The sequence below is a fragment of the Melanotaenia boesemani genome, chromosome 12 (assembly GCF_017639745.1).
Source record: "Melanotaenia boesemani isolate fMelBoe1 chromosome 12, fMelBoe1.pri, whole genome shotgun sequence".
Taxonomy (NCBI): Eukaryota; Metazoa; Chordata; class Actinopteri; order Atheriniformes; family Melanotaeniidae; genus Melanotaenia; species Melanotaenia boesemani.
In genome coordinates, this window is record NC_055693.1 from 8,942,059 (window position 1) to 8,953,643 (window position 11,585).

The window sequence follows — 11,585 nt, forward strand, 5'->3', positions numbered from 1 at the left end:
GCCTGATTTTCCACCTGTGACTGATTGCTTGTTCATCTTACTGCTGCATGTTTCTGTTTGTAATTTGTTTGTTAAATGGTTTCTATATCCTTTCTTGTCCAAAGTTTGTCTGACTTCCTGATTCCCAAGGATTTGTAATTGCTCCTCTAACATGAAGCTTGGATTTTACCCTGATTGTTATAATATTATTTTAAATTTTCAGTTTCTGCACAGATAGCTTCACACATAAATGCAAGGCATTAACAAGAAGAAACTGGAGGGGCACTGTAGTTACAACCTGTGTGCTAAATGCATTTTTGATGTATAGTAGAAAAGTAATGCACTGCACCAATTTTGAGTAGGGATCTAAAAGTTCAGCTGCAGGTAGCAGGCAGGAAAAGTCATACATCATAAGCATGTACATGTATTTAAATTATGACATTTAAAATGAGCAAGATCAGGAACAATGTTTAAAACAAAGAAAAAATTAACAAAACAATGTTTTTCAACAGAAAGGGGGCCACTGGAAGAGCCATTGGTCTTTTTCTATATCTGACAAAGTGCCCAATAATTGTGTGTGTATGTGTGTGTATGTGGTGGTTTTTTTTTTTAATCTCACTGTAACACAGTACAGTCTGAGCTCTGGCCACCTGCCTCCACGTCAGTGGGCAGAACCAAACACAAGAGTCTTGAATAGGCTGGAGTTTATGGGAGGGAGCATTTCTAATGACCCTGTTAAAATGTGCAGATTTTTTTGATTTTTTTTATTTGGTTTGTTTTTGTGCAAAGTCACAAGAGTTGTATTTTTTTTTATACTGAGGTCAATTCACTAAGCGAAGGCAAAATGAGCACAATTTGGAAAGTAATTTATCTACTAGTTTTGTTTTTTGTTTTTTATGTTTTTCGTTTCTTTACATTTTGTTTTAAAACAAATAAAAAAGAGCATATGCTACATGTATCATTTATTACATGTGATCAGAATTATTGTAATACAAATAGTGTCATCCAGGGGGCAGAAGACACTACAAGATTGTAAAGTTTTTTTGCCATAAAGTGATGCACTAGGTCTCAAACAGAATCACATTATGATACATTAGATGTTAAAGAATTAAACCTTTGCATCTGTTTGTAATTTTTCCTTTTTTGGGGGAGGGGGGGGGGGGGGTTCTGTTTTAAGTAATGGATATTAAAATAGTGTTGTTACCAATGTTATTTTATTTTGATACAATGCTCAATCTCAGAGACATTAAACTGTGAAGTGCAGTAGATGACAGTAGTATCTATTGCATGAAAGCACTGTGGTACCCTCTGCTGACAAGGTGCCGCTGGTGCAGGCAGTGGGTGTGTGTGTGTGAGGTCCCTAAGATATATGGGTGCGTGTGAAACCAGCATGTACCTAATGTTTCCTGCAAGCCTTTCCCTTTCTCCAGTGTGCTCTTTACTTGATGTTGCCACTGGAGCTTAATCCTCTGATCAGCATGCCAGGAGAGTCCAGAAGGGGTTTGACTGGACTGTCAAGAACGGAGCCTGAGGTGATGCCTGGCTGCAGCCTCTTTCTCAGATTGTTTCAGCCACTTGTGGAGAGGCTGTGTGACCTCACCTCATTGTTGACCAAGGGGTAGACATACAAGAGGGAGGCAAATACCCCAACCCCCTCCAGCAAGCACAGCTCATGGGAATAGCAAAAATTGCAAGATTTGGTCAGAATAAGCCCCTGACACATTAATATTAAACAATCCTGTGCTGGATCAAGCATCTAGGTGTAATTAGATAATGTTCCGATGTGCAGCCCAATGATCAGACATTTGTCTCTAACTGTGAAAAAGACATTAAACTAGAAACTCATCCAATGAGTTTGCATGTTGAATGTAGCAGCTTCTAACCAGGTTGTCAGTACAACTGAATCAAGCTGTTCGGTTGTCCTTGGCCAAAGAAATTAGCCTGTGGCAATTTAAAAGATGATTTGAGTCAAGCATTTATTAAAGTGTTTAAATTAATTATTTGTTGCACAAGAAGCCTGGGTAAAGATCTGAGAACTGGTGTGATCATTTCCCTTTTTTTTTGCCTTTGTAAGAACACAAGCAGCAGCATTCTGGATAGTTGCAGTTGTCTTAGTGATTTTTGTATAGTGATAATAAATAGAATAAATAGTGATTGGGTCACAAGATAATTTTAACAAAGAAAAAACCTTATTGTAAACCATGTTTTTCCTTTTTATTGAAAACCAAACAGATAATTCTATTTCATAAATTTGCTTTAAAGTCTGTTTCAATACTTATTATTCAGATATAAAAATATTAAAATGAGAAGGGGCAGACATTAGTAATTTAGCTTGTATTATCTGCCTTCTCTACAGTTTAATGAAGCCCATCTTATCTGGCATAATGGTTTCTTTTTGTTTGTGTGATTTGTCATTTAAAACTTTTTTGTGTGTGTAATTTCACAGACATATTCAGTCCTATGTGTTTCAATACACTTGATTCAAACAAACGGATACTTGTCAAGACTGGACCAAGCTTCCAATGACCCATTATTTTGAGCAAGGTGTGTGGCTGCAGGGAAACATCTCAAACCTGCAGGATACTGCCACAACAGATCCAGAATTAATTATCCCTGCTGTAAATTTAAATGTTACAGAATACCATTTTTCTCTTTTTATAATACCTATGTGCTTGAATTTGGGCTTCAGTTCTTGATAATAAACAAAACTCTGTTGCCCATAAATTGAACTGAAATGTCAAAATTTCAAAAAGGTAAAAGGATCAAACTTATTGACAAACACCATTTTTAGGATAGGCCTGACCAAAACAAAGAGGTAAAAGACATCACAAATGAAAACAAAACTGAATTGGCAGTGAGTTAGTGAGCCGTGGCTCTACTGAAGGGGCAACAACTCCCTTTGCTGGTGAAAAAAATAGCTTACACCACCTGGTAATCCTAGGTGGCTTGCTTATTGGAGGAACTTTCAGCCACATTTTGATAGCCACCATCACCATCTCCATCCTCGCTGATCATGATACAGGCATCAGACAATGGCAGCAGATCGCACATTGACTCTGCACCAGTGGCATCTCTGGCATGAAAAGTGGGGCACAACACACACTACAGCCTCCTTCCGTGATGCATACATACATACATACAGTACAACCTCAGTTTGATCAGTAAATAATTCAAGAATAGGCTACAACTTATTCTAATCATAGCATTACAAATAAAGGGTCACTGAAAAGGGTCACCATTGTTGTCTACTTCTTGAATAGAAAGGATGCACGTCAAACTTTAAACTGGACAAATTTGTCAATAACCCTTCGGTCAATGTCCAATAATCAGTTAATTAATTGTCGATGGACAGCATAGCTGGGGCTTGTCATGGTGTAGCCCATGCCTTCTGGTGAGTATTTAAACCAGAATGGAGAGTGTCCAAATGTCTTTATATAGCAGGTAGCATGGCAGGTACCATGTGTAGATACTTTGAAGGGGTATTGTTATTGAGGCAACAAATTACTTTTTTGAAGGATTTATACATGGAGCCATTTTGAATATTTTATAGTCTTGACTATTTCTTATTTTTGGGTTGATATGCATGTCCATGTTTTGTGTCTGCATTGCAATAATTGTGAAGTGAATTACAAGGTTTTACAGAACATTGTGCTCCTGTAAACTTAACATGTAAGGTTATAATTACATGATTTTAATAATAATAGGTTGGGACCTAAAGTGGGCCGGTCTGAGGCATTAAACTCCAGGGCTGAAAATGAGTCCCGCTCTGGCCCTGCTGTCGCCTGCAGGAAGGTTCCTACTTAAATAGCCGGTGACAAAAGACTATACAATGCTGCCACCTGGCGGGCAAATAAAATACATACAGATTATTAAAAATGGCTCCTACAGACATCAATTCAGGACGTCGAAATAAAGGAAGTAACCCACACGTTACCTGATCGCTACCAGCAGGTAAAACAAATGTAATGAGGACCAGAAAGTTAGAGATCAACACTGTAGATGGAAATGCTTCAAACATAACAACTCGGCTAAAAACATCCAGCTGATTAGTGAAGAAGAAATATCCTTAATTTTTATTTACTCCATTTATTATTCATTAATCACCCTTTATTACATTTAGTCATTGATTATTATCACATTTATTAAACATTATATATTACACATTCATTTTGATCCACAATTATGTTTTACATATTTTATTCATCTTATACATTGTTCCTTCATATCATATCATATCTTCTTTCTACCTGAGTACAGAATGATGACCCCACCTTGGATCTGGAACAGCCTGGTACTTGTGGGAGCCACTGAGTCTATTGTGTACTAGGTATCTGCAACATAAGACAGGTTGTTATGGGAAAGGTCCAAGAGAGGTAGTCAGTCTTGGTCATGATGACCTCTATGAATAGCACAGAGGTAGAAAACTACCCAATAACTCTGGTTTTCCAGAGCCTCTTGAGACTTTCTGTGAGTCTGATGTGATGTTCTCCTTGTACATGCATTGATTATCCTTTTTGTAATAAACTTGTTAAACTCCACTCATCCAGATTAGTTTTTCTACATTTGCTACGTCAAACAATTGATGTATATGGAGGGAAGCTTTAAAATGTAACTACCAGGGAGACTGCCTGGGACTACCAGGTGATGTAAGAATTTTGTTTTGTCTATTTCACCGCTTTGCGTCTTTTCTGTTTTTGCACTTCACGAAATTTTGACAGTGACTTTCTGAGATAAGGAATTGTTAATTGCAGGCATTCTTCCATCCAGATGCTGATCAGGCCCAACTCTGCATAGCTTCTAAGATCAGATGTGTTCAGGATGGTATGGCTGAAAGCAGCAAAGCAGCCTGCACCTCTGCTTTTCATATGTCACTGCTCTCTAAAAAAAAAAAAAAAAACAGAATTAAGTGTTACAGTTTACCAACATTGTTGTTTACAAGTGTTCTGAAACCTTCAACTAAAAGCTATTGTCAGAAGTGGGATTCGAACCCACGCCTCCATTCGGAGACCAGAAGTCCCTTGTGTAGGAAGGTTTGTCACCTTGAGTCTGGCGCCTTAGACCGCTCGGCCATCCTGACAATCCCGCCGCGGATCGCGATAAAACGAGAGTTGAAGGCTGTCATTTGTTGTACATTTATGAAGTAAAGGTATGTTTGTATGTAGTTGAAGTTTGGTGAGAAAATAAATTATCTGTGTTTAATATTTGGTTTAATGAAGCGTAGCAGTGAACGTTGACTTGAAGAGTCATTGATAGTTTTAACCCAGAGAGACTTTGTCTTATTGGGAACAAGCTCTTACTAGCAGAAATGTGAAAATAGGCTACCAAACACCTCACGATAATTACGTGCTAGTAGGCCAAATTCCATTCGCTGTATCTCGCGAGAAAACTAAGTATAGTAATATGAGATTTGTAATGTCGAAAAGATATTGTCAGAAGTGGGATTCGAACCCACGCCTCCATTCGGAGACCAGAAATCCCGGTTTACCGGAAGGTTTTACCTTGAGTCTGGCGCCTTAGACCACTCGGCCATCCTGACAACGGAGTTATAGCTCGCGAGTCTGCATCTATAAGCTATGCTATCCAGCGTGGGATTTCGTATGGTTATATGTGATTTTTATGGTTTTCTTTTGTATGTCCTTTCCTTCCTTTTCACATTTTCTGAGAAGCAAATACACTTAGAATAATCCACTGCTGTATTGCTGTTCATTTGCGATTACAATAGCAAATGAGTTAACCAGTAGGGGCGCTATATTTTGTTATAAAATACACTTCCGGTGGTTATGCGCATGACTCTCCGCCCATCTCCCAGTCATTCTTATGAAACAAAATACTGGACTATTTAAGTCTCCCTCGCATTTACAACATCGTAATCAAATGTGTGAAAATGTCGTTCTACAGGAATGCCGTTTGGTTTGTGAAAGGACTGCAGGAGTACACAAAGTAAGAATGAGAACATTATTTCTACAGTAATCTTTTCGTTTTAAATTATCAACATCGTAACATTTTACGAGCCCTTCTTGTGTAATATTAACAGACTTAAGGCAGTTCTTAAGCCACTATTTCAGAGTAACATAGCATATAGTTAAACGTATCGTTTTACAATATGTTACAGTGAACTCTTCACGGATACACAAAAATCTAATTTAAAAAAGTTGGTACTAATTGAGAGATGCACCGTTGCTAGACAGTAGACCAAACACAAGGCAAGACAAAAGTACTTTTAATTAAAATTGTCTGCTAACAACCTAAGCTTTAAGCCAAACATAAACTCGCTACAGGGCCAATTAAAGTTTTATTTATTTATTTTTAATATGTTTTACCTTGACCACACCAGAGCCAATCTGGTTGATAAACTTTCTAGCACGTGTATCCACTCCCAAAAGTGATGTCACAGTAAGTAGGTAGGTACACCTGTGGATCAGTGCACGTGGGGGATCAGATAAACCACATAGGTTGGGCTGGTTGTGAACTGTTTAACTTAAAACTAGGGAGTGGAAGACTGAGTTTGAATGTATTCTACAGGCAGACTTAATTAACATGTGATGCACATTAATCTGTTACACAGAAACATTATCACGTGGCCCTCCTTTAAATTTAAACCACTGGCACGCAAATAAGTAACTCTTATTTATGTTTTTAAAAAAGAAAAAGAAGAGAGCATGAAATCACCTTTGTCTGAAAATTTGCCTATGAAATAGTACATGCTGCACATATGGGTGTTTTAGTATGTGTTGTTTAACTCACTGTAATACTTTGATATTTACAGGAGTGGTTATGAAGCAGCAGCAAAGCATTTTTCTCCAGCTGACCTAGATGTAAACCTGAATGGAAGATCCTTTATAGTCACAGGTGCTAACAGTGGGATAGGTAAAACTACAGCCCAGGAAATCGCCAACAGAGGTGAGGTGTTTAAACACACTCATTTGTGATCATCAGTGATTTTTCTTTCTGCTGATACCTATGAATGTTTTATTTATAAATGCATTTAAACAAAAAAAGTATTTTAACCCCATGTTTTGTCTGTATATTATAGTAATTTCAAAGAGAGGTATAACCTATAAGGTGATGACCAGTACTGCTGTCTTGTCCACTGATGAGTTTTAACTTCAACTGCAGGAGGAACTGTTCACATGATTTGTAGAAACAAGGGTCGAGCAGAAGCAGCTAAAAAGGAAATTGTGGAACAGAGTAAAAATCAGGTGGGTGTTATTGATCTTTTCACTCATAACATTTCTGATATTAAACAATTTCAAGTTGAAATTGCAATTCTATCCAGAGGTCAGAAAACAGTAAAGCATCAAAATGTAAAGAGCAATCTGATAATAGTACCTGCGGTGAGAAAATAGTAGCCTGCCAGACAAACCTGAGCTTTAAACATGCCTCCTTATAAATCTGCTGTAAGACCGGAGAGTAAATACAAGTCTTTTGATATCCTATAAAAACAGACAGACAAAATGGACAAGTCTATTTCCAGTAGAGGGAGGCCAAACACATTCTGCCAGAGAACAACACTCAGCTCACAGGCTGGAAGGTTATGGTAATATGCCAACGTTTCTCAAATACAGTCCCAAAACAACCAGTTTCATTGTGTTTTATGTAATTTGATTGTTCAGATAAGTTAAATTAAAGCAAAAAAATTACAAAAAGAAATAGTTGCACCTCCTTTTTTCTCTGTTAATGAGTGGCTCAAGACATTTGTACATTGTTGTATATACACCAAAGATCTAACTGACTTTTGAACCATGCAGTACGTGATTTATGGAATTAATCAGTTTTAGATTTATTAAGAAATTTTTATAATTCAAACATTCAGAATGAGAAAATCTGGCAAATATGGTTACGTTGCAAACAAGTGGAACAAACTGCCAGTGGAGAATAAACTTTCAGCAAATGTAGACATTTTTAAATCAAAGTTAAACATTTATTTTCTGCACCTATACATGAAATCTCCATGGTAAATTTTATCTTGCTTTTAATCATTTTTATTTCATTCATGATTTATTATGATTGTGATTTTTACTTTTTAATGCTTTCTTGGCACCATCTGTAATGCTTTGATTGTTTAATTTGAAAATGTGCTGTACAAAGAAACTTTCCTTGCCTTAGATCTACATGAATTCATCAGGTTCATAATGTGCACATTAATCCTTTTTTCCCAGAATGTTCACATCCACATTGTTGACATGTCAAGCGCGAGGCAAGTGTGGGAGTTTGCCCAGAACTTCTCACAAAACAACACAGTGCATGTGCTGGTAGGTGTCTGCAGATACACGTGTGGACCTTTTGATTCACTAACAGTTTTTGTCATCATTTTAACTTCTTGTTGTGTGTCTCAGATTAACAATGCAGGCTGTATGGTCAACCAGAGGGAATTAACTGAGGAGGGTCTGGAGAAGAACTTTGCCACTAATACACTTGGTAGGAGAAGCCTTACTAGAGCTAGTTTTAGTACAATATGTAACTATTTATTTATCTTTATTTCCTTTATGGATTTCTAGGGTAGGTAAATGTTGCTCATAGGCATCTGTGCTAACTTTTATTATCAGGTACTTACATCCTCACCACTGCACTGATACCTGCACTGAAAAAGGTTGAAGACCCAAGAGTGGTAGGTTCAGTTTTAAACTGAAGAAATGAAAATCATGTCTAAAATTAGTAGGCGGGTGGTACAAAGTAAAAAAAAAAACAAAAACATCATTTCCTGCTGTTTCCCCTCTTCAGATAACTGTGTCATCAGGTGGCATGCTCACTCAGAAACTGAACGTGGATGACCTGCAGTTTGAGAAAGGGACATTTGATGGCACAATGGCTTATGCTCAGAATAAAGTAAGACATTAACTTAACAGCAGCTTTATAAAGAGGTCTGTATGGAGACGTCTGTGACATGTATCTGTGGTCATTAACGTGTGTTTTCCTGTGTGGCAGAGACAGCAGGTGATTCTGACGGAGAGATGGGCTTCTCAGCACAAAGAGATTCACTTCTCCTCCATGCACCCTGGCTGGGCTGACACACCAGGTAAATCAAGACTGAATGTTTTCCAACTCATTAGTTTGATCGCTGTTTAGATTTAAAGGCACAGACTGAATCCTTTTAGCCCCCAAAACACACATTTTCAGTCATTCAGTCTACATGTGGGTGATGTTGTTTTTTGGATTCAAGGTTTAGTCTGTTTTGTTTTTTCTTCTTTTAGCCGTCCAGTCATCCATGCCCTCATTCCACGCCAAGATGCAGTCCAAGCTGAGGACAGAAGCCATGGGAGCTGACACCATTGTGTGGCTTGCTGTGTCTGCAGCCGCCACCAAACAGCCAAGTGGACTCTTCTTCCAGGGTCAGAAACAACTTTGTCATACTTGTTTTCTTTTCTTTCAAAGCTTTTCATCGTGGTGATAGAGGCAGGGGGTTAATACATAGCTCGTGCTTAAAAATTGTAGCAGAAATGTGCACTTCAGTGGCTAAGAGGCTAATTCTCTTACACATTACAGATCAATGAGGTAGTTTGTTGATAGATTTTAGTATCATGTGTTTCTATCATCACTCTCATCAACCTTGATCAGATGTTGCCTGCAAATGAATCTTTACTGTATACTAACGTTCTACTGAGGGTTAAACAACAGGCAGAGAAATCTGTCAATGAGCAAATAACAAAGCTGTATACTGAATGAGCATCAGGAGCTGATACAACCCAAAGTAGAGCTAAACATGAATCCAGTCAACTCCTAATCAAAGAGAAGGTTGCTTTGCATATGGTGGGTGTCTCAGTTGGCAGCTGCAAGTTGACAGATGAAAGGCAACAACTTCATTGTGACTTCTAATTTAATTTGTTTTTATGAATCATCTTTTTTCTGGTTTTTCACCTTTTAGCTTAACTGTGTTCATCCTAGTTTAGTTGATGCTGTAAATTACTTTGAGCAACACTTGTTTGAAAGGTGCTCTGTAAACTGAGTCGAGTAGTATTGGTTCTTCTCTGCAAAATATTAAAATAAATTATTTATGATTTTATTGCTTTAAATTATGTCTTAACTTTTTTTATTCAATCTGTTTTAAATTTCTTTTTTGTATTTTAAAATTCAAAATTTACAGGGGAACTATTAAGAATAGAGAGGAACATTGATGAACCTGACCACCAACTATAATTTATTGGTTAATAGTGCTTATGGAAACTGATAACAACATAACTTAAGTCTAAGTTTATCTTCTTCTGTTTCAGATCGCAAACCGGTGGCGACACACCTGCCCTTGGCCTCGTCCCGTTCCACACCTCAGGAGGAGGAGAAGCTTCTGGCAGCAGTGGAGGAGTTGGCCCTCAAGTTCAAACCTTAGAGCCTGTAAACAATCTCGTATTTTTCAATCTCTTACTTTATTTTAAAACACTCCTCAATCGTGACATGTTTTTGTTTACATAACTTTACTTTCTTCATTAAATTGAATATTTGACTGATAGCCTACCTCAAAAGCTTGTTTTTTGGAAGGAAAAAACTAATTAAAAACTATTGTGTGCTGTTTTTTAAGCTTTTCTCTACAAGAACTGTGAAAAGGACTATCCAGTTTCTTTTTCTTTGAATACACTAAATATACAATGCTGCATACAGACTTTATCAAGCCTTTTGGGAGATGAATAGACAAATCCAGCAGCCATTTTGTGTATTACACCAATTTGCGGGCCGCCATTATTAAGGTTGCAAGTCCTAATTACCTCATCGGGGAGCAGCATGAATATCTGGACTGACAACGTTAGACAGGGATCTACAGTTATTGATATGGACATCTTATCTGGAGATCTTAGTCATTTCGTTTGTCATGTTAGTTAAACATCAGTGCATTCGTGTAAGCTATGATTCATCTGACACCGTGTTTGTGATCTGTTTGTGTTACTGATTTTTATGTTCTAGTCACAACGTTGCCCTGACCAGAGCAAATAACATTACATTTCACAATATCTACCAAATTAATCATTTACTCTCAGCAACACCGCAGCCCCTTGTTCAGCTGGATGGCAACACGGATACGTACAATTTAGTGTCCGATATGCAACTGTTCACCTAAATCTACTGTGGTTTTGTTGCTGGGAATAAGATCCACTGTTTCCTCTGCTGCGTGTCCACTGTTCCTCCCTTGTGAACACACCACCATCAGCAGACTGTCAACCACTGCCCCCCCTCAATGTCTCAGACAGCGGCTATCTTTATGATAAAATTATCTGGAAGGAAGGGTCTACTTCTGACGTTTGCCCAGATTAATCTATACATTTTGGAGTGTTAATATGAAGTGTTTGCACACCAAATAAAAATGTGTAATTTTGTTAATGTTTTAATTAAACAGATTAACTCTGTTTTCTTGTGTTTTATTCAAGGAATTGTTGATCATGTTCAACTTTTTTTTTTTCTTTTTTTTTTTTTTAACATGTCCAACTTTTGCACTGTTTTTTTTCTTTTAGCATAATGTATTTTTTAATATATGTGGAACTAGAGTTTAGCCATTGTACTGCATCAGACTAGGAAAGTGATAGATGAAATAAATAAAGCTGTGAGGCTGATTTAAAAGACTTGCGGTTTAAAGAAACTATTTAAAAATTTACAAGCTTAATTTGAACAATGGTGTCAAATCA

General features: G+C 37.4%; 1 protein-coding gene and 2 non-coding genes across 3 annotated transcripts; 1 reads left to right on the top strand and 2 right to left on the bottom strand.

Annotated features, from left to right (window-relative positions):
* Positions 1-4,946: 4,946 nt before the first annotated feature.
* On the bottom strand, positions 4,947-5,056 carry trnal-caa. The gene is made up of 2 exons: positions 5,019-5,056; positions 4,947-4,992 (listed from the first exon to the last, which is right to left on the bottom strand). It is a non-coding gene; the product is annotated as a tRNA-Leu (tRNA).
* Positions 5,057-5,406: 350 nt separating this feature from the next.
* Positions 5,407-5,515, bottom strand: trnal-caa. The gene is made up of 2 exons: positions 5,478-5,515; positions 5,407-5,452 (listed from the first exon to the last, which is right to left on the bottom strand). It is a non-coding gene; the product is annotated as a tRNA-Leu (tRNA).
* A 265-nt stretch (positions 5,516-5,780) lies between these two features.
* On the top strand, positions 5,781-11,309 carry dhrs12 (dehydrogenase/reductase (SDR family) member 12). The gene is made up of 10 exons (XM_042001023.1): positions 5,781-5,919; positions 6,746-6,879; positions 7,096-7,178; positions 8,139-8,231; positions 8,316-8,397; positions 8,526-8,587; positions 8,701-8,805; positions 8,905-8,995; positions 9,171-9,308; positions 10,188-11,309. Exons 1-10 carry the CDS (start codon positions 5,864-5,866, stop codon positions 10,298-10,300), a joined length of 957 nt encoding a protein of 318 aa, XP_041856957.1. The 5' UTR covers positions 5,781-5,863; the 3' UTR covers positions 10,301-11,309.
* Positions 11,310-11,585: the final 276 nt, after the last annotated feature.

What these genes read in the sequence shown, in the direction of transcription:
- dhrs12 (XM_042001023.1), top strand. Translation starts at nt 5,864, where the DNA reads ATGTCGTTCTACAGGAATGCCGTTTGGTTTGTGAAAGGACTGCAGGAG. An exon ending in ACAACACAGTGCATGTGCTG is followed by an intron (nt 8,232 to 8,315) that starts GTAGGTGTCTGC and finishes TGTGTGTCTCAG; the next exon opens with ATTAACAATGCAGGCTGTAT. An exon ending in TGGCTTATGCTCAGAATAAA is followed by an intron (nt 8,806 to 8,904) that starts GTAAGACATTAA and finishes CCTGTGTGGCAG; the next exon opens with AGACAGCAGGTGATTCTGAC.